The following is a 23,902-nucleotide window of genomic DNA, read 5'->3' as shown; positions in this document are numbered from 1 at the left end:
CTTTCCATCTGACATGTAACAAACATGAAAAAAAAAAATGATGGTTTTACCCATCTCCCATATTCCAGATGCTGTACAAACATGTAGGCCATATTCCAAATAGCATACCACTGCCTTCCCAGTGTGTCTACAGAAGCATTCACTGAAACAGAATTGGGTTTGGGTTGGAAGGGACTTTAAAGATCATCTAGTTCCAACCCCCTGCCATGGACAAGGACACCTCCCACTAGATTAGGTTGCTCAAAGGCACATCCAACCTGGCCCATTGAGGTAAGGGGTATCCACAATTTCCCTGAGCAAGCTGTTCCAGTGTCTCACCACCCTCAGAGGAAAGAATTTCTTCCTCATGTCTAATCTAAATCTACACTCTTCCAGTTTAAAGCCATTCCCCTCGTTCTATCAGTACAAGCCCTTGTTTGAAGTCCCTCTCCAGCTTTCCTGTAGGTCACCTTCTGGTACTGGAAGGCTGCTATAAGGTCTCCCTGTAGCCTGCTCTTCTCCAGGCTGAGCCCCAGCTCCTTCAGCCCATATTCCTAAGGGAGATCCTCCAGCTCTTTGATCATCTTTGTGGCCCTCCTTTACTCATCCGCAATACTGATGCATGCATTATTATATGTATTTCCCACCTGTAGGATAGCTGCAAGAGTGGCAGAAAAGCAGCTACTTATCTACTGAAGGCAGTGCCAAAGCAGACACCAGCTGATGGTAGCCAATGGTAATAAACAGAACTTTGTCCTACAGAGCAGAATGTGTGAGGGCACTCATGCTAGGGTCACACACATTGCCAGGGTGAGAGTGTTAGGAACAGACCTCAGCTGCAAGCACAACCTTATTCTTCCATAAGAGAAGCCAGTAATTATCAAAGAACTTGCTTATTTCAAAACACATTTCCTACTTGTTCTACATTTTCTACCACAGCTCAAAATTAGCAGCATCTACCATTGTCACCAGAAGTGAGAAACACTACTGAAATCCTCAGCTAGACAGGCCTCAGATTTTGGATATGACCTTTTGCATTGTACATTCGTACTGCAAACACAACCTTCGTTTCACTTTATTACTAGAAATACCTTTTAATTGTTTTCTCAGGATTGCTTTTTTCCTCTGTTTTTCCCCTCTGATGTTAAGGGACAGCTGAGCATAGAACGTGCCTGCACTGACTACCCTTCACTGTAGCTCAAGTACCAGAAACACAGGAATGAAAGGAAAAAGATACATTATCTATCTCTTTAATAGAACACAAAATGTCTATACGGAAAAAAACCCAACCTAAACAAAACAAACCCCAAACAAACCACCAAACAGCTGGCAGCTCTAGTTCAGGACATGATAGGTCATCTGTTACAGGATATTCTAACCCCCAACCCCTCACTCCCCACCCCCCTCCAAAAAAAGGTTAAACTCTTCGGCTTATGAAGTATCCAAGTTCATATCAATCTAATTTGATTTTGAAAAATGATAGTGTACATATAGTAAAAAGCAAAGAGTTGACAAGTTCCATGCTTTTGAGATTTTCCATTATCATTAGATGTATTTTAAGTGACTGCAGGTGGGGGCTTACTCTATGTAGTGGCATTGCCAGTAGAAGGCAGAAGAGTGTAATAAGGGAGCCAAGCTCTTTGTATTTCTGGGTTTAAATTTTTTACCATTTTTCATTGACAATTTTTCTCTTTTGATTGAATTGTTTATGTGACTTTGTTTACAAATATATTACCTAAATTATTCCCTGCTGCAACACAGCTAAGGCTGAAACTGCTTAATCTGCAATTAAGCAATGACAGTCAGCTTGAGGAGTTAAATGAATAATGGACACCTAAATGAACAAGATACGAGTTTGGTTTTTTTGTTTGTGGGAACCAAAGTGTACTAAAAAAAAAAAAATTTAATGTGGGTACATATTCAAAGTTAAAACCAGAAAGTGATCAAATAAATATTGTTTAATAATGAAAAAAGGAATTACTTAAAGCACCAAAACTGTGAGTATGATGTTACATTGCATTTACAAGAACGTGAGTGCAGTACTTTGTGTACAGGTTTAATTTTTGAGCCATGATAATAAAACCCATGAAATACACAGCAATAAACTTGCATTGCAGAAAAGCTGCACTAAAGAAAAAAGAGCAAAAAGCAGACAGTTAAAACTATTTTTAATTTTTAGGTATTGCTAGGAATGTTTGTTTAGTAACTTTTTTTTTTTAACATAATTGTTGCTTAATACTTTGTAACATTGAGCATTTTTAGGCATAGTAAATTTGCAGAGTTGTTTACAACAAAATATGCATTTAATATGTCCTTTTGAATATAATGAAGCTAAAGAATTTCCTTAAAGCCAAGCACAATGTGCTAGTAGTGTCTACTGATAATATTGCACAAAGCTAGTGAATGGCAAGTTGCTTTCCTTTTGATTATTTCTTATTTATTCGGCAGGCTTAACAAAGAAGTTAGTTTCATTAAACTTCACTGGCTTCATTCATGCAAGACAACCTGCAGGCATCTGTATTTCTTACGCTTTCATCTTATGATGATGCATTTGTATATATTTAAGATGAAATTCAAAACATAGTAACTTCACTAACACACTGGGAAATATTAAGTGAATATACATAATCCCCAACACCTATTTCCCAGTTCAGAAATCAAAAATGTTTCTAAATCTGAAAATCAAGCCAGTCTACAGCAAACTAATTACTGACTGGGTGACAATCTCTGGAATAAAATCTCTGCAGAGTCTGGACCATTCTCACCAAAACAGCCATTGTCCTTTTTCAGTTGTTCCAAATGGACACTGGTTAAAAGCCTCAGATGCCAGCTTTAATTAACACTTTACATTAATATTAGAAACTGAGCAGAGTAAATTCATTGCTTGGTCATTTTCCATATTAGAGGTACATCAGAGCATTCACATTTGAGAATGGAAAGACGACCTTTTCTGTCGAATTCTGAAGCTTTGGGTCACAGAATACAGAAGACCTGAATCAGCACAAAAATTCACAGATGTCAGGTTGCAGATTCACCACAGTCAGAGCTGGGAGTTACGGATTAATAGTCAAACTGAAAGGGAAGTGCAAAGAACCATATATACAACAGCCCCTCCTAAAAATACACTGACATCCCCACCCACCCCAAACCTCCTAAAAAGTCTAACTTTAAGTATTTATGTATTAGGCAGCAATTAAATATATATTCATTTTGTAGGAGAAAATTAAATTACAGTATATTTATATGTTAAAAATAGCCACTGCTGTACTTTTTACAGCATTGATAGCAGTATGTTAATGTGCTTGTATCACCAAAGAGCAATTTGCAGTCAAGTTTAGGATGACCTACTGTCTGTCAGCTCAAGTAGCACTGAAATCATGCAACACGCTCTCCCAGTAAGGTGCTTCTCTTTATTCCTTTTCTTTTCAAGAAGCTTCACTTGTTCTTTAACATTATTTCTGTAGTGCTAAACATAACAACATTTTGCCCATCCTTATGGAATCATTACCAGAAATATATCCAGGTAATTTAATTACATAAGCGTTACAATGTAAATTAGATCTCATTACACACATGAGCAAACTTTCTTTACAAATTACACCCTTGAAATTCAGTGCAACAAATGGAATAAGGGTAACATTAGCCAACACCAGTTCCTATCTCCTCAATAAGTTGCATCTTCAATAATGCACCTGTCATTACTTTAACATTAGACATTACAGAATATAGTGCGTATACTCAAAATGATTCTTCACAAATAATGTAGTGAAGTATGTTGAGTTCTATCCCCAATGCAGCCACAAAAGAATACAATATATAATCATACTAATTTATTTTACAAGTGTCTGGTGTAGTATGCTGACTGTTAGGTTTAAAAAACAAAACAAAAAACAAAACACCTTAAAAGAGATGTTTAAAAAAAAATAAAAAAGCCTTCATCTAGACAGGTAACTAACATATGAAAACATACTAAAGTAAGTAAAATATGAATGTCTGTGAATGAGAGTATGAAATTCATGATGATGCAAATTCCATTTCTGATCAAAAGACTATAGCTGTTTACCTCACATTTTGGTTATTTTAGTAGGAACTGAGTATTTCATTTCTTGTTCCCACTCATGAAAGATTTTTCAGTCCTTACATCAGCATTTGTACAATAATCATTACACATTCCAACTCCTTAACTCAACGGGTCAGCTACACTATACTGAAACAGTTTAAATCTGAACAAAGAAGTTTCTAAAAGTGGAAAAAAGCCTGAAAACTGGCAAACTGCTTAAGATAAATCACTAGCAACAGAACAACGCAACTACAGCAATGAAGTCCAGCCACAAATAAAAAATACCAGCGATATAGATGTCTTTTTATGGAGCCTCTCTTTCCCTGCATATGTTTACATGTTTTTTCTCTAGTCATGCTTGCTCAGATTTCTCAAGAGCCAACATGATTATGCCAGCTTTCCTCAGCAATGGAAGAACCAATCTCAATGCATGACTCTCGTAATTTCTGTAACTTTCTTGTGAATATAGCTGGACTTTCTCCATTTGCTGCTGTAGCCATCCCACTGCACAATTTCATGTTAGAGAGGATGGGAATTTTTATGCATTAGCCTGTACACCACTTATGCACAATTTTTATATCAAAGTGGAGAACTATGTGATACTGTGACATCTAGTGACTCCTGGTGGATTTCAATCCAGGAGTTACTTTTTTTTAGCAGTATGCAGAGTAAAACCCATTCACTTTCCACAATGAAGATGGAATTTTTGAACTGATACAAACTGCTGTGCTCAGCATAGTGACTACTTTCTATGTGTGCATAAAATACATGTTCATATGAGCATTTTACTTATATAAACTAAGCTAATACATGAATCTAAGATTTCAGATAACTATAAAGATTAAGGACAGCAATTTTTCTCAACCATGCACACATTTTTCAAGGCAAAGATGTCCACATGGCAAACAAGTCTGGAAACTGTAGTATGGTACAGCCTTGAGCTATTTAGGTAAGTCACAACACAGTGGTAAACTGCAGACACAAATGTTGTGCAAGGGACAACTGCACCTATAATTTCAAACTACACTATTTTTCCTTGTCTTGGAATTTTGCTAGTGTCTCATATGCACACTCTAAGGAATAGAACTGCAGGCTGGAAAATCAGAAAGAAATTATATAAAAGTTGCTCAATAACCACTGTTAACTAAGTTTCAGATGAGCTGTATAATGTGAATCACCATTCTATACCATATTTCTTCTTCATGCTACAGCAAAAATTTGATTACCTCAGTTTTAATGTGTGGTGTGACTGGAAGGACAGACAAATAGATGTAGTGAAGAAACACCACAGTTAATGGCATAGGCAATGTCAAATGATTCTGATACAACTTTGAAATTACTGCTACTGCTGCATGAAAACAGAATTAGACAGCTTACAACCAGACCATGTAACTTTGGGTTCAGAGAAGCAGTTTCAGAGAAAAATATCGTGTAGTCTTAGGCCCTTGGAAAGCCAGTATCACGTGTTTCATAGAGCTGATCTCAGGACAGAAAAATACAGACCTGACAACTAATACAGCAAAATCGATAAAACTCTACAGTAACCCTGCTCACAGGTACTTTGAAAATCAATGTTCATTAACTTTATAAATAAGGCAACAAGGTTAAGAAAACACCTGTTGATAGCAAGAGTAAAGCGATATCCTTTCCAGATGTTTGACAGAGCTTTGATTTCAGGATGGCCACAGCAAAACAACTGAAGGGTCTGAGATCTGAGGTTCATTTAGGTTACATAGCCTATTGCTAAGGTAAGTCCCCCTGCTCCTCTTTATGTAAGTAAATGGGAAGACACAAAATCCCCTTTTAAAAATGTTAACACAGTATGTGTTCCATTACATGACAGCAGCAATGCATAACACCACTTGAAGAAAAAAATCCACGTAGTAGTTTGTTTGTCACAACAGGAACAGCAAATAGACCACACTACGCAAAGGACAAGGACTGTGTACTTCTCACACACAGTGTATGTCATGCTAGGAAAAATAAAATGTTTGTGAAAATTCAGTTTTCTTAGAACTGTCATGGCCTGACTTTAGCATCACAATGGAGTTTCTAGATGACACTTTACTGACATACCTCCTAGTGCTGTGGTATCGTAAGAGTAGCTGCCTGCAGCCATTAGTTATGATGCTTAGAATTACTTATAAGTATTCACCACAGAAGAAGTTGTCACTTTCCTTTTTTAAAAAAGGAAAAAAAAAAGTCAGGATCAAAAGGAATGTTTTTTCAGCCAGTAGGCCTGTGGGTATGAAATACAAACCTTTTTGCAGCCAGTAAAGGGAATAGTGAAAACCAGCTAGAGAAGCATGATTTTCACAACAGAGTTATCAGTATGTTTACATGCTTTGAGCTTTTTTAAAGAAGGCTGCTTAGAGTAATCAAAAGCCACTTTAAATCAAAAGAGAAAAATAATTTTAAGTATGAAATTACAAAATATTTCCTTTTATAACAAATGATAGAAGTATAACTAACTTGGTTCAGCATAGCTAAATATTATTTTAAAAAAGCATGAAAACGTCTACTTCAAAAAGGTGTCAGACTACAAATGACCTAAAAAGGTGCTGCGTATGTCCTGCTAAATGTACCATGTTCAAAACAAACACATTCTTGAGTATGTACTGAATTAAACTCCTATTCTTAATTGTCCTATGGTCACTTGTTACTTTTCATAATGACAAGCACTTCTTCAAACTCAGAAGAAAAAAGTCTTTAGTTCAGTTTAGTTGCACACTACTGAATTTCAGCTACTGCAGTGCAACTAGGAATTCTGCTCTTTCTGGAATATCACATACTACACAGCAAACTTCTCTGCAAGGAGCTATTCAGTTGTTTTTTCAGGCAGATGATATATTCAGTGCAGTGAAGAGGATGTTTTATAGTTGGTTTGATTCTTGTCAAATCCTAAAGTTCCTCACACAGCAAGTATTCTCCCAATGCAAAATGTTCCCCCTCTCACTTAACTGGCCACGTATTACTTATGCAAATATAAAAAGTGCTTAAGAATTAGGCATTCATTCCTGATTATAGAAAATGCACATCTAAACAACTTAGCTTTCTGCCCATACCAGATTTTTTTTTTTTTTTTTTAGCAAACTAAAGAAAAAAGTGACCTTAAAATTTCAGGTCATTTTTTCAATATACTGAACCATTTGCCAAAGAAAGACTATTTCTTTTCCAAAGAAAGCCTCCTGTGGAATTGATGGTCGTAACTGCTGGCTCTGAATTTTCAGAAATGAAGAGGAAAAGTAATCTTCAGCTAGGGTTTCTTTCCTCATGTCAACGGCTGTGAATGACCTGTTTGGGAAAAAAGAAAAAGGGACATCTGAAAAGCTAAACTAAGTTCAAATATTCTCTGATCAATGTATTAAGCAATTCCAACACGCTGTACTGAGCAATCTCTTCAAAAGCCTTGATTCTCTTTGTTCCCAGGGTAAGGACACACACAGTATGACCACGTCTTTTTTGGCCTTCTAGTATTACTGGCAGTGAACACAGATTAGCATTTGAGGAGCCCAAAGCACTGGATTAGAAGACTATAGAAAGCAAAAGCCCACTTCTTATCCCTTACTTTGTCCATCAGTCCCAGCAAGCCAGGTTTTGCATACTTGGTGCTTAGTGTAGTGACTGATGTGTACCATTATGCACACATACTCAGATAGTCTTCGGATATTTTTTGTAACTTTTGATATTTCATACAGAAGCTTCTGCATCTTTATACTGTTTGTTCAGCTGCACTTCCAGTACAACAAGTGCCTCAATGTTTTAGTATGTAGTTAAGTGTCCATAAGGAAAGGACTGATCTGTAAAAAGTTAGTCATAACTTCATGTAGAAGTTCACTCATAAAGCAGATAATACAAGAGATGACAAGATATCCTGCAGGAATTAAATACTATTAGTTTGTCTTCAAATTCCAGTAATTAATGAAACCACTTCAGAAGGCACTGTTAATACTCGCACATGCATTAGGATGATTTTTGGCACTTGATAAGCATACATCATTATATCAGATCTAGGCTTCATTCCTAAGGCAAATTACATTTAGCCTATTTGGATGTAGGTATATTCATAACAAATGTGGTAGATCATGAGGAAATAAAGGCAACATTTATTTTCCTTTTTTAAAAAACCTACACATTATTACTTGAAAATAGTATACCAATTGCATGTGCCAATGCCAGGTTGAGACATATTGTTTCATAATCACAACATTCAGATGATTACATGGTGAAGTAACCATGTAACCCTCACTTTTTAAACAGCTGTAGCACTTGATCAATGGACCTCCAGCTGTGGTAATAACTAACCAGGCTAGCAATGCCTGACTGTAAACATCCAAAAATGTTCTCTCTTTCCTACTGCTAGCTGTGTTGCAAGAATTATAAATACTTCTCTTGCATACCCTTGAAATATCCTTTGGTTTCTAAATGGATTTTTAAGTTCTTTACAGATTGTCATACCCTTCTTTGCACCAAATTTTAAGTTTGGAGGCAGGTTTTTTTGAGACTTAAGTATATCCACATGCCAGTAGCAGAGCAATCACAGAAGAAAGATGTTGTAAGAGGCTGGTGTACTTAAGAACCTCTTTGTGCTACCAATGCAGCCACGATTTTGAAAACTAATCTCTTGACCATTTTTGGTTTGTTCTGAAATCATTAGCTTTGAAGTCAGTATCTGTACTTTCAGGCACTGTATCTTGTTTGTGGGATTTGTATGAGTAGCAGAAGTATAAACTGTATTTGCAAATTCACTGTTTATAATCTAGGAATTAGTAATATTAAACCAGGAAGTTCAGACATAGAAACCAAGCTATCAAAGAATCAGTCACACAGGGTAAGCAATGAGATTTCAGTGTTTTCAGCACTGAAATGCAATTATCTGCATTGGAACTATTCAGTCTGAGGTGACATACATGCTAATTTTTTACAAGGAAGGAATTAATCAGAAAATAAGTACATGCTGTGTCCCAGACTGATCACGTTGCTTTGTTACTTAAAAGCTTTAAAAAGCTTTTTAAAGCTTTTTGATAAGCTGCAAACAGTCCCTACAAATTTACTAAACAAAATAGATCTTTTTACTGTAGTTTGGTCAATATTCAGAAAAAGTATTCAGACAAGGAGAAGATGTCACCTAAAAATGTTTTTCCTTAAATTCTTTGAAAAGTTAGTAATATTAAATTCATATGAGCATATTTTACCACACTGCATGTCAGTGAGTTTAGTCAAACTAATATTGAGTCTCCTAGAATGCACAGCCTGAGGCTTAGCCACTAGTGTTATGTAAAAAATGTTGAAGAAATGTATATTTTTAAACGTAGGTTAATTACAGGTTAATTTTCCCAGTCTGTGCAAGGCAAACTCTCCTCTTCATCCTCTGATTCTGGTGATGCTTCCTTAATTCGTCGCAATGCTTCATGGATGCTCCTCGTCAGAGGGTCAGTATCAGGTAGAATTGTAAAGGATTCTCTCAAAACATCTTTCTGCACTTTCTTCAGTTTCACCCCTTTTCTGATCTGTGCCAAGATGTTATTGCTATCATCTTCATCAGGGAAAGGAGGAAGACTTCGTTGTTCAACTTTTCTTAAGTGAAAGCTGCCACGTTTCAAGGAAGCCAGCACTTCATCCATTGGAGAGCTCACTGCAGTAAATGAAAAGACCTTCAGTACATCTCTTACAAAATTTTACCAGTCTTCATTTGTATTTCCTACAGACCAAAAAGGAGCTGCACACTACTGATATAGTATGTCCCACACTATATACGTAATGGCACCTCCACTATTGGTTTTGCTTCCAAATTTATTTTTGTTATTACCAGGTCAAAACTGGTTTATACAGACAGTTACAATATATTAAACCATTTAACCTCCTATCAGGCAGGCAGTGAAACTTTTTAATGAGACAGCTTTCCTGTTCAAGAAAATCAAATTAGCTGCAATGAATCCAACACAACAAAAACTTTACATTATCTTTCTTGACTTTGAAACTCAGGTAATGAGTACTTTTCTGAAGTATTGAACTGTGCAGTCCATTCTCAGCACTTGCATTTGTGACTGCTTTTACGTAGTATATGAATATTACTACATGCCAGTGAGGACGCCAGAAGTATAGTAAATGCAACAGCATGCATTTTCCTGCTTCTCTGGACTAACGTATATATTAACATTTAGTCACAGAGGGTCTATATAAATTCTCTTAATTTATAGTTAATGAAAAAAGGTAAGTAAAATTAATACTTTATCATAAATTGAAACTAATTCTCTGCTCAAATAAAAATCAGGCTTTGGCTCTTTGAAGAGCAACAAGTAGGTCAGTTCTCTATCCCAGAGAATATGCTGTGCTAAAGTACACAGTTTTAAACAGCTTCCATACACTTGCACATACACCATGCAGCACATATCAGTCAGTAGATGTGAATATCCACCTCCAGCTCTTTTTCATGTAACACGGAACACATTTTATAAACCTGTTTTGCATTTATGACCCTCTGACTAATGGCCCTGACAGCTGGAACAGACATGAGGAAAAGAGAAATAAAAGAATAATACAGGACTGCACTTTGAAGGAAAAAGGAAGAAAACGACTCTCATACTGAAGCCATTTAGAGACTTGGGGCACTCAGAGCAGCAGGTGGAGTACTGCTGCAGACTTTAAGGAGGGAAGATATGATTTGATTTTATATTGGTCATTTTATGTCATATATCAAATTGTGCATACAATGCATGCTTTATGGAAAAGTGCAAGATTAAATGGTTATCAGAAAAATAACAATAGAGCTACAGAAAAAGAAAAATGGAGCAAAGCAGCATCAAAATTGACAATGAACTTAATACACTATACTTGTGACCTGCAAAATGTGTAAGAACTTCAGAATTCTGTACCTATGCAGCTACTTCAAGGACTTTCAGTCATTTAAGGACAATTTAAACAAGCAAATGCTCTGGTTTCTGTCTCATTGATTAAGACAGTTCTAAGTTTGATTTTTTTCTGGATGATGGTAAATGCCAATGGGAGGGTGGTGCCTGTAGCTGTAACTGACAGAGACAGATAGAATTTTTATAACATGTTATTACAGCCATATTACAGCAGTGTTAATGAGGTACTTTTTTCCCAGTGACTTCCACTGTAATAGTTCAGCTGAGCAATTTTGAAAATCTCAGTCTCTGATTTTCAAATAAAAACTTATCTCCAATACAGCATGTTTCACTTAAACACCAAGATTATTTTGTTCAAACATGGTTGCCATTCTTCCCTTTTTTAAATATGGCCTAAAGTGCAGACAATTTAGAAACTGTAGCACAGAAACAGCAGGTTGCAAGAGATCTCCTGGCTCAGCCCTGCGCTCTACTCATTCTCCTAAGTTTACAAAGAAATTTTTGATCTTTTAACTAGTTAATAACATGCTTTGCCAAATGGTTACAGAATTAATTCCCAGTTGCAGTTAAATGTATATATTCTTATTCATCTCTCAAGAACATTTGAGGGTTTGTGGCTTTTTGTATGAAAATGTGAAGAAACCTTGTACATAGCTCTCTTAGGTTTCCTATGTCCCAAGACAAATGCTCATTTTACTAGACCATAGATTATGTAAAATGCTTTTAGAAAATCACCACTGCCCCCTCAGGTGAAGTGCAGAATACTTGCAGTGTTCACTAGGTAAGAATATTTTCTTTTAGGCAATGTCTAGCTCCATTTTCCAGCTAATCTAATGTGGTATATCACAGAATCAGTTTCAATCTGTTTGCTCTCTAGCTGAACTACTTTATCATATGCTGTCAGAGGTCCAGCGTTTGTGTGATGTTTGTCTGAATTGATGACATTTGTCAATGATTTCCTAGCTTTCCCATTAAATGAACCACAGCATCCACTTTTCTGTAGATAAATTCAAAAGAGGAATTGTGTGCATTACCATTAAATACACAGAAATGAAAACATTACCTCTCCTCCTCTGTAAACCCTCTAAATCACCGGTCTTCTTAAGCTTCTTCTTGGCACTGACTAGCTGACTGCTGTCCAACAGATGTGCTGGTGGGACACCAGAAGAGTGCTGAACTCCTTTCTCCTCACTCTGACGTTTCACAAAGCTGTCGCTTTTCTCTAAAGATTTGGTGGCATCTTCTCTAGAGGGCAAAGGTGGAGGTGGTGGAGGCAAAGGGGGTGCAAGCGGTACTACAGTAACAGTGTCTGGTTGAAGGTCACTGCTGGCAAGTGGAGAAGTATTAACATGGGGCAGTTCAGAGGTAACACCATTGGGAGGTAAGGAGACATCCTGAAGTTGTTCTATGCTTGTTGATTCATGAACTTGTAAAGTCTGAACTGCATTTTCCACTTCCACCTCTTCACTCTTCTCTTGGATTTGTATAGTTGCTGGCAAAGACTGAGGTTGTTCGGCACAGGACACGGAGCTGGCTGCAGATTTTCTTCTTGCGTGAGCCATTCGCATCCTGGTCGATTTAAGTATTACTTGCCCAGGGTACCGCTAAAGGGAGGAAGTTGTTGACAGTTAGATCAGTACATGCAAAGCATTAATTCTAGACACTAAGTACCTGTCCTTAGGATTCTACTAACGAGTATAATCGATCATTTAATTCATTTTGCTCTGGAGGTAAAAACAAAGCAAATATATCCTCACCTTTATGCAAAAATTACCTGTTTTCTTAATTTTTATTCTTAAGTCACAATTCACGTGATTGGTCTATTTACATATATTTGTAGGTTAGAATTAGTATTTCACAAAGAACTAGACTCTACATTCAAAACTTTTTTCTGATAACTAAAATTCAGAATTCCTTCTTTTTCTTTTACTAGAACTGGTAACTTCCTCTGCAACAAAATCCTCTGTGAACTAACCCAATGGCCTTAGATGTGAACTTGTCCTGCTTAAAAAAGTATCTGTCAAAACTTTAAATGTTTTGTGACTTCCCAAAGTATTTTAATTATGTTCTTAAGCTGGCTGTCTCACATCTGTCTTTTCAAATTATTTCAGCCATAAGCCATTTTTATGTAAAAACTGAAACCAGTTGTGACATTTCACACAACTGTGGCAGGCCTAAAGCAACAGAAATAACAATATAAATATGTTAAACTATAAAGTATATTAACAGTTGCTGGCTAAAATAAATAAATTTCCTGTGTTTTTCAGACAGTATGCATTCAATAGCCTTGCAAACAATATGAATACGAATGCTGAGCAAGACTGCTTTCCAGTAAAGAAATTTCTCATACCTGTATTTTTAATGTATTCAGCAAAACTTGAAGTCTTCACCAGCTAATAAAAGTCTCTGCTTTCTTGCACTTTTACCTCATTTCTTATTCACTCCCCTTCATTCCATCTTTTATCCATTTTCAGATATTTATATTGTCAAAGAAAGGAAGGCATTGGTGGGTGTTCTATCAAGCAGTGGCAGTGGTAGGAAACACCATTTAGACTGTATTATGTTTTTTAAGGGAACATTTACTAAGTGTCTTGTCATAAGCTGTGCATGTAAGAGTGGAGAGGAACTTACTATGACACTGGAAATGTAACAGCCCAACAAAGTCATTACCGCCAATGCCATATTTTGTTATTAAAGTTTCCACAGAACACTTAACTATACAATGAAAGAGAACAGATAATAGCATAGTCCTGGAATTAGTGAAATTTATTTTGTAACAAAACTAGCAGAAAGGAAAAGTCTTATTCTATTACCTGTTTAAATGTGCGAAGTCTGTCCAGTGTTTTCTGTCGTTCCTGACTAACCCAGGAGCTCTTTCTTTCCTCTTCGTCTTGTAATTGATCCCGCTTCTGAGAAAATGTATGGAAAACATACAATCTATTATATCCGTTCAGTATGTCCAGCATTGTTAAAAAATACAAATTGAAATTGATCTGCTGAAGAGCAGCCCCATGGAAAACGGCCTTGGAGTCCTGGTGGACAAGAAGTTATCCATGGGACAGCAATGTGCCCTTGTGGCCATGGCCAACAGTATCCTGAGGTGCATTAAGCAGGGTGTCCAGCAGATGGAGGAGCTTCTCCTCCTCCTCTGCTCTATGAGACCTCACCGAGAGTACTGCATCCAGTTTTGTGCTCCCCAGTTCAAGAGGGACAGGGATTTACTTCAGAGTACAATGCAGGGCTACAAGGATGACTAAGGGACTGACAGCTGCCTTATGAAGAGAGGCTGAGAGACTTGGGGCTTTTTAGTCTGGAGAGGAGAAGACTGGGAGGTATATTTTTGTGTATATTCAATGCGTATAAACACATGACAGCTGGGTGTCAAGAAGGATGGGCCAACCTCTTCTCACTTGTGCCCTGTGACAGGATGAGGAGCAATGGATTCAAGGTGGAGCACAGGATGTCCCACCTTAACATGAGGAAGAATTTCTTTACTGTAAGGGTTACATAGCCCTGGAAGAGGCTTCCCAGATAGGTTGTGGAATCTCTGTCTATGGACCCGTGACCTTCTGTGATTTTGTGATTGTGTGAAAGTAACTCTTCTACTAACTGTTAAGATTTACATAACAATCTACTTCTCAAATAAATACATTTCTCCACTTTAAAACTTAGCCTTTGTCTTCCCCATAAGAATACAGATTTCATATTTTATAATCTCAAAGAAATGCAAAGTTCGGAAAATAAAGGTTTCAGTCTGAAATTGGACCACTTGAAGACTTGTCACCTAGAAAAATGAGAAATAACTAGAGATCTGGCAGAATATTATTCTGAAAAAAGCCCTTTAAATTAGAAATTGTATAAATTAGCCAGACCTCAAACCTCTCATTCTAAGAACAAAATTACCATCCAAATTTCAAGGTTTCCCATTTAAAATAAAGTCATACTAGTATTTTTGTAGTGCAAGAAATCGCAAAGCTCAGAGCCACAAAAATTACAACAGTAAATGAAAGAGTTTTATTTAATTAACTTATGATGTCATTATTTAATCCAGCTTGATTTTCTGAAATTTTACTTCAATAAAGTTTTGATGTAAGGACAGGAAACTGACAAAAAGCATAGAGGAACAGAAGCATGTGGTAAAAAGAAGACAGCAAAGCAGTGGAGCAAAGTTAAAACAGAAGCATGAAGAAAAGATCATAGCAAGAAGTAAAGATAGTTATACCACTACATCTGCATGTTACATGTGTGATTAGGTCAAACTTTTCCTGATGTGGTCTCAAATTCAACGTGTGTTTTGTTGGTTTTTTTCTTCTGTTTGGTTGGTTTTGGTTTGGTTTGGAGTAAGAATGTTACTACAATTTTGAGTGTCATTACAATTCTTATTTTGTTCAAGTTTGGACAACTTTGCGGTCAGATTATTAAGAGAAAACAGACAAAAAAACCTGGCACATTGTACTTCATAAAATGTAAATGGGCATCTCCATGAAATTAACAAGAAAAAGCTCTGTAGTGTTTGAGACAAGAAAGTCCTTCTGCTTTGCCAAGTCCCACTTTTAAGAGTGATTGGTGAACTACAATCAAGTCAGCAAATTCTTTTGCCTTATTGTAAGAACTGAAAAGATAGTGTTTTTCTAAGATCCTGAAAGAGTATGCCAATGCATAGAGTCTTCCATAAGTAGCCTTTTCATAAAATAAATAATGTAGCTGACTTCCTGAAGAAATGTATCAATGCTAAAAATGTATAAGGATGAAACACAATCACTTTCGCTAATCTAATCAAAACCTGAATTAAAGAGACTTGGATTTCAATGCATCTTTGTTAGTGATCTTTATTAAAATTGATACTGTATCAGCTCTCATCAGCTCTCTCTTAAGCACAGATTTTTACTATTCTTTAACATAAAACCTATTATGTTCAGCACAAGAGTTGGACTATCTAGCCAATTCTCTTTGATGAGACTGTGCAGAGAACAAAGGAGCATGCAGCTTGGGACTACATCTTTATACAACACAACTCAAGTGATTCCTTTTGTAGAAAGAAAAAAAAAAGAATAATCTTACTAAGATTCAAGAAAAAACGTGTATGTTCTCCTCACTCATTGGGGCATATCTGACACTGTTCTCAGATGTCCGGAATCATCTGTGTGGACATTAACAAACTGCATACAGCACTATGCAGTAATCACTTAAACCATGAACCTAGAGTAAAAGAACTGTTTTATTTGCTTGGGTTCAGTGTCATCTAACATACCTATATACTCCCCCTTACCAGCATAAACAAATCCATGGTCCAAAGGTCAGGGTTACACACCACCTTTTAAGAACAGCTATCACTCTGCATACTCTTAGTCCTAACTGGTATATAATGAGGAATGCAAGTGGTTGACTAAAGACTAACTCAAGAGCAGAAAAATCAGACTTACTAGCTGAACAGTATGGTGCATTTTGTATTCCTCCTCACACCGATGCTGCTGCTGGATCTTTTCATTATGCTTTGCAATACAGATCTCCTGTAGACACATAAAATGTTATCTATAAAATACGAGTTTTAAACATTAATTTACAGTGTATGTCATATTTAGCAAATACCACTATGAATTAGGAAAATAAAAATCACAAAAGCTACCTCAGACAAACTAATTTAATATAGCTAATTTAACCTACAATCAAACCATAATCCCTAAACAAAACCTAGACATACAACCCCAACGGTATTACTTCTGACTCTCTGAAGAATATACATAAGCAAACCTTGCTTGAAACGTCTGTTCTACTACAGACTTTGTGGCAACAAACATCAATTTGTCACAAATGTCTTATAGCCCTTGTATTAACTCCCTATCATTGTATACTTGGATAACTAAATCTTAAATACACTACATATTCCTGTCTATACAATAAGGCAGCTTCACATTCACAATTCCCATTTCATGTTTTACAAGTATAATTTTGAGGCATAAACACTATGAAATGTTACAATTTCTGCATGCACAAGTTCACCTATTACAAGTTCACGTCTGTAACATCTGGTTTCAAAACAAACATCTACTACATTGTCTGCAAAGAAAACAGGTTAAAAAAACCACACCACCAAGCCAGACAGAAAAAGCCATGTTACAACGGGTGACAATCAAACTTCAGGTAGACAACATAAAAAGAACCAAATTAAGCATCTGTAAAAAAGCCATGTTACAATGGGTGACAATCAAACTCCAGGTAGACAACATAAAAAGAACCAAATAAAGCATCTGTAAAAAAGCCATGTTACAATGGGTGACAATCAAACTTCAGGTAGACAACATAAAAAGAGCTAAGCATCTGTTAAAAAGCACATGCAAGGATCTAAAGTACCTACAAGACAGACAACCTCATGGGGCATTACTGCCAGCCAACCAATCAGAAACTATGGACAATGAGGTTAGGCCCAGTACAAGCACTACACAGAACTGAAAAGAAGTCAAATGTGCCATTAGAAACAGTTTTTGTGGCTGTGTGAGATGGAAGTGTTAGGAACCTAAGTTTGGAGTGTGACCGCAGCTAAAAGAGCACCCTAGAGTTGCAGTTCCCAGCCATCAGTCATCTTGTCCTTATAGCTGGAACCTGACAGGAGCTTTGCTTTTAAAAGCATAGCTTGGGACAGCTGATGGAGTTGGCAGCCATCAGCCAAGATACTGCAGCAGTAGACACAGAAAGACACAAAACCAACAAGAGAATGTATTAAAAAAAGCCCACAATTTTTTACACTCAGAAACACAGAACAAGCTATGTCCTCCTAGACAATAACTACAGACATACTGTGATCACAGAAAAGGTAACTGGTATTCCTGAATGTTGTTGTCTGAATTGTTCTAAATAGTATGACCAACAGTGTTGCTACTTGTCCTGGTATGAGCCAGGGGAGAACCAATTTCTTTCTTGTAAGTTTACTTGCACCTATGTTTCTTCTAAGTAGCTGCACTTGCTGAAATTAACATCTTTCTCAGCCAGTGCCTGCTTCTAGAACTCATAATGCTTGATGGTTATTGTTGCATCTAGTGAACAGTATGCAGAACCAAGGCCACTGCCTGGTTCTGAAAAAAATCTTATGATCCACAAATCAAAAGGGTAGAGAGGGATCACAGATGCAACCCCCCATTAGGGAGAAGCAGATCAAAGAGATGACCAGAACTGACCAAATTATTCCATCTCATATGTATAAACTCATCAGTATAAACTCAAGGGATCACAAGCATCAAGCTCTCTTTGTCCATGGCTGGCATCCTGGGAAGACTCCATCCATTGCTCTGCCTTTGATCCCGATCCATGCATCCCTTAATCCACGTGTTCCTGCATACAGCTCCCATCAGCAACTGACTGGACTTTTCCAGGCCTGCCCTTCAGACTCAGTGGTGATGTGAACATTACTGGGGGGGAGGAATGCGACACCGTTTTTGTATATATTTAATAATTTTCCTTTGCACCATTACTATTTCGTTAAAGCTGTGCGGTTTTCCAACCTGTAAGTCTGTCTCCCTTATTTCCTTTCCCTATGGAGAAGGAAGGTTTAATAGAGAGCATCACTCATTCTCAATGTTTTATTGACAGCCCCGTGTTAAACTGTGACAGTACCGTATACAGGTTAACACTCCAACAAGAGCATAAGTTCCTGTGGAAATACTGTACCAGCTTAGTCAGGTGTGTGTGTGTGTGTGTGTGTGTGTGTGTGTGTGTGTGTGTGTGTGTGTATAAAATACTACTACTGATTCAATTAAATCAGTTCAATTAAAAGTTGTCTAAAATAATGAGGAATGTATAAGATACAAAAAAAAATTGATAAATAATGAGAAAATGTGTATTACATTTGGTTTGGGTTTCGACATGTCTCATAAGTATATAGAGGGGCTGTACTTTTTAAGCACTTCCTCTTTAGCATCAGTATTAAAATCTTTCTAAGAGCAATAATGAAAGGTATTTTAGGCACATAAAGAGGATACAGCAGACCAAAACATATATGGTGCCAACTCTGTGTTAATGAAGACCTACTCTTACATAATTAGCCCTTTATGACTTGAAATAATAAAAAAGACTAGGACAACCTGAAGTACAGGATTAGAAATCTGTATCAACAAATTCCAGAAATGGTCCTAAAAAAACCTGTTGAAATTTCACAGGGACAAATGCAGGTTCCACATGTAGACAAAACTAGCGACAAGAAAAAAAGGATCAAGGAAAAAACATCCAGCACTTAAGAAAAATACATAGATGACTGTGGCAGATGACAAGTTGAATATAAGGCAACAAACTTTGCTAAAAAAAAAAAAAAAAAAAAAAAAAAACAACGAAAAGAAAATACCATAACTCAGTGTATGAGCTGGAACAGAAAGATGTTGGTCAACTGTATGGAACTGAGAGAGCATCAAGAAGTAATGTTCATTTCTCTTTTAATCAGCTGCCTGATACTAAACTGACAAAATGAGAGAGCCAAGTAATCTTTTCAACCCTCATCACTGGATAAGCTACCATGTTTTAGACTAGTAACATGTAATGTATGTAAAGATCTGCATCAGTATTATATTTAACTAGTTCCAGTGAGCCTTTCTTGCAGAGCGAAGAGCATCCTGATTAAAACATTAGCTTCTCATTTAGTAAACTCAGTATATGCGGAAACTGTACTTATTACTGCAAGTGTTCGGTGTAGTTATGCCCTTGAGTATTAGAAATAGTAGTAGTAATAGTAGTAACAGCAGCTGAGGCATACTAAGTAACCCTGTACCAATTGTCACTGCATAACACTGCTTTTGGCATGGACTATGCTTTAAACTGTTGGTTTGCAAAGCAGTAAAGTCAGTAAAGGTGTCCTGCTGAATGGACACAGCAGCATGTGAGTAAGCCTCCTAGGTCAAAGCACATAATATGAACATACCCAAAACAGCTTCACCAACCAGTTGCTTCTCCCAGCCTGCTCATGATGAGGAATACTCTTCCTGGACATAAAATAACTCAGTTTCTTCACAACTCGATTTTTACAAAGATACTTTTCTAGATGCCTTCTACACTATCAGTTGCCTTGACCCTATCATAAATATAGTTCCTTAATAAAACAGCTGCTTTTTCTAGAAGATAATCTGATTAATACTACTGTGCAGCCAGCAGGGGGTAGTCTTGGATAACAGTAATGAAAAATCTAAACTAGCTTTAAAAACTAAGTAATGAGACTGCTATTAAAATCTTATTTTCGAATAACTAACTCACTGTCATCAACACAAAGAAACATCACTGCTTAACGAAGTCGAAATCACTGCTTAATGAATGAAAAAATGCGTCTGTATAAAAAAAGATAAAGAGTTTACAGTCTTTGTTGTACAGTGAAAAACATCAACCTCTGTAAAACCATAAATTTAAAATAGGATGGCTCAGTTATATTCAGAATCACAGTTGAATGAAGTTTCTAGCAAAACTTTAGCCAAAGTTTTTAAATAAAGGTTTGGTGGAATTATTTGACAAAATAATTTTTAAAAAAAAGCATCAACTGCAAAAATAGGAATTTCTGAAAAAGTAATAAAACTATACTCACACAGGTTTATATTATATAGTCTTATTATACATAGAGTAATTGGTTCCCTTTCACTGCATTATCTCCTTAATTGAACAGAACTATTCTACTATAAGAAAATAATTTCCTTTTGTTTTTTTAATCATGAAATCTGCCCATAGAAAGAAGGAATAGCTTTAAGGGAATCTTCAGTTGCCGAAACCTTGTAACAAGCAAAGACTTTAATGTCTAAATATTTCATAAGCCCATGATATACACCACTTAATGCACAGCCTGCTTTACACAGAGGAATGGGAAGGAAAAGAAAAAAAAAAAAAAAAAAAAAAGGAAGGAAGTGAAAACACCAAAACCTCACCAATCCAGTCCAAAACAGAACAGTTGTTAACAGTTCTAAGATACTTTGCTGAAACAAGTATGGCCAGGAACACAATCTGAAAAGCATTAAGTAGATTCTCATCTTAATTACACAATAAGTGTCTCTTAACTGAGAGACAGCCTTTAAGAAAGGCATTTACCACACAGCATATACTTTCCAAATTCACCCTCAAAAACCTACTCTTTTCTCCACCTAGCATTCAGTCATCACTGTGCTCATTTCTCACCATCTTGAGTCTGCTTTGCAGCCCGTCTCTTTCTTCAGCGTGCTTAACTTAAATTGCAAACTCTTCAAAGCAAGAATCCTTTTTCCTCCCAGTTCTTTAAAATACAACTACCCACATCACACACTATAAGTACTTCTCATTAATGTTTTCGGTATCACTACAGTGCTCACTTAAGATACAAAGCTTGTCTATGTTTCAATCGAAGCCACTAGAGTCTTGATTTTCCAGTAATTACTATTAAACTAAGTAGGGCTCTGTGGTATTCATCAGTAATAACAGCATTTGAAGTAAATACCTCTTGCCCTAGCAAGTATAAATACACATTATCTTAATGTGCGAGTCCTTTAGAAGCTGCAAGGTAAGTATCTCAATGCAGCCTCAATTGCAATGTAGTCAGAAGAGAGCTGGAACTAGTACTAAGAGCTCTGTGATGTCCACACCATGATGTCAAGCAGTGAAGTTCCACATGGAGACATTACTTCAGGTCCTGAAAGCAGTATGACCAAGTTCTTCCAGAACAACGCTGAGCATACATGACTACTTGACCCCTGCAGGCATGCTCAGATAAGCAACTCTCATGATGTCTCAATGCACAAGCATGCTGCAACTACTGTTGCAGCCTAGAAGTAATTCCTTCGGCTTAACCAAGGTATTTTATCGTAGCATATCCTTGGAACAAGTGGGCCAACTGAAGGTGGTGGCTACTTCATTTCCACAGATAAGAAGGCATACTAACACACATCTCTACTCCTGCTTCAGGATGTCTTCTTGACTAGACAACTCCTGTGAACTGAGTATAGAATAGCAACCAGGCTGTTGCTTTTTAATAGGTTTGTGCATTCTGTAAGATACCAGCAGTGTCTATTCACAGTCAGGAGAAAGTGGCATAGCTTTTATAATGCAGCCTATATTAATTAGACATGATAACATGACATAGGATTCATTTCTTAAAATACTAAAAAGCCCAGCATCTTCATCCCTTTTTATGAACTTAAATAGAACGATGTCAATGACTGTGAGCAAACTACTTCCCATAGCAGGATAACAGGAGAGACTTCTTTTCTAATAATATACTTGCTGTCTTCTCCACATTGTAATAATCAGGACAGTGACTAGAGAAATATAAGCATGGACTACTGATTTGTTTGTTCCATTAAGTTCCAGATACAGGTACAGACATTGATATATTAGTTATTAAGGCGAGGCAACACCTGAAGGCTCTACCCTCAATTTACTACAACTGTTTATATAAAGGGGTCATGTCCCACATCAAGAGACATGACTAGGAACAAACAGCCACATAGAGCCCTGATGATCATAATATAGAATCTAGAGTTCTCATCTAAGATTTCTGTATAGCCTTACCATTTATAGTATGGGGTGGAAAACTATTTTATGACAAGTATTATATGCTTTCTCACAACTTTAATCCACTACACTCATTAAGTGCTCATGAGAGCACATTTCTAAAACAATTTTCTGCACAACGTCCCAGTAACTTACCACATTAAAAAGTTGTCCTATATAGCATATCTACTTTTACAAATTAAGAATATATACTGGATTTCATATCTATCTGCTGACTACACAGTATCAATGGCAGGTAAGTTTAAAAGGATGAGGTAAGACAATATAGAACACACTAGTAAGGAAACATTGAAAATTCCATTCTCAAATACATACAAAACTTCTCACTGTAAAAACAGACATTCTAGCATGTACCTTCCACAGGAGTACTGTAATTAGTTAGCAGAAATAAGTTTGTTGAATTCAGTCATTAAAGATTCCTTTAAAGCTAAAAGGTGAACTGAATCTTAAGTATATCAATTTAACAACATATACTATTGAATTTGGTACTCTGTAAAATAACTTCTAGTAAGGAGCAAATATAATCCATGAAAAATCTGCAAGACTTGGAAGTGATCCCTGAAATTAAACCTTTTTAAGTTTTATTAAATATGCTAATTATGATAGAAATTTGCAATTTATTCATACCTTCTTATTTCTGAGGTAGGCTTTCTTGGCTGAAATACGTCCACGTCTTGCTTCCAGCTGGCGGATTTTTTGTTGTAGCTTTTGAAGCTCCTCTTTTTGCAAGTGCATAGATGCTGCAGCTTCTTCTTTTTCAAGCATGGCTTCCATACTTTCATAAGTGTCATAGTAAACCACCTCATCTGTCTTCTCTGATTTAAAAATTACAATAATGAAAAAGTCAAATTATTAGTTTGTATTTGATTAACATTTTGTTTTGTTCTACAAAAATTCCCCCACTGAACCCAGGATTTAACACAGAGGAAAGCTATAGTCCTTCCAGAGGACTATTAAAAACCGAAAGTTTACAGAAAAAGCACTATTAAACAGCATATCACTGTAGAGCCTTGAACTTTATATGGAGAACAGGAATCAACACCAATAAAGCAAGGCCTGGTATTCAGATAAACTCAGAGAATTAGAAAGCAAAGGCAACTGTAAAAGTACATTTGTGTCTATAGCCTAACTCAATCACAATGTCCATGCATGTCTTTTGGTCTCCTAACCAGTACAAGGGACCCAGGATGTGCACTGATTTTCTCTGTTCTTCCTGACAGAGTTCAGAATATAGACTCTTTCTGAAGTCTTTGGCATGAGGTTCTTCTGCCATAATGTATTCTTAATTTTGTGAAAGGACAATCAGGCAACAAAACACCAAAAATCTTTTTGGTTTTTGACCTCCCAGTCACTGCTACTGCTCAGCAGCAGATGAGGGTGGGTAACTTCAAGGCAATCCTTCAAAGCATTACAGGCCTAAAAAGGAGGTCATGACTAATATTTTATCACCACTCATGATTTTTAGCCTCCTGAGTAAAGCATTCAGTATAAC

At 36.6% G+C, this 23,902-nt stretch overlaps 1 protein-coding gene across 1 annotated transcript in view; it reads right to left on the bottom strand.

Moving 5' to 3' along the window:
• Positions 1–1,919: 1,919 nt before the first annotated feature.
• Positions 1,920–23,902, bottom strand: part of JMY (junction mediating and regulatory protein, p53 cofactor) — a 60,441-nt gene continuing 38,458 nt past the window's right edge. The window contains exons 6-11 of the mRNA XM_071730529.1: positions 23,038–23,225; positions 16,332–16,418; positions 13,722–13,817; positions 11,972–12,512; positions 9,364–9,674; positions 1,920–7,333 (exon numbers count right to left, since the gene is read on the bottom strand). Coding sequence (XP_071586630.1) covers positions 9,367–9,674; positions 11,972–12,512; positions 13,722–13,817; positions 16,332–16,418; positions 23,038–23,225 — 1,220 coding nt within the window. The 3' untranslated portion in view covers positions 1,920–7,333; positions 9,364–9,366. The remainder of the gene's footprint in view (positions 7,334–9,363; positions 9,675–11,971; positions 12,513–13,721; positions 13,818–16,331; positions 16,419–23,037; positions 23,226–23,902) is intronic.

The sequence above is a fragment of the Heliangelus exortis genome, chromosome Z (genome assembly GCF_036169615.1).
Source record: "Heliangelus exortis chromosome Z, bHelExo1.hap1, whole genome shotgun sequence".
Classification (NCBI taxonomy): Eukaryota; Metazoa; Chordata; class Aves; order Apodiformes; family Trochilidae; genus Heliangelus; species Heliangelus exortis.
The sequence above is the reverse complement of the archived record's forward strand: the minus strand, read 5'-3'. Positions and strand labels throughout refer to the sequence as shown.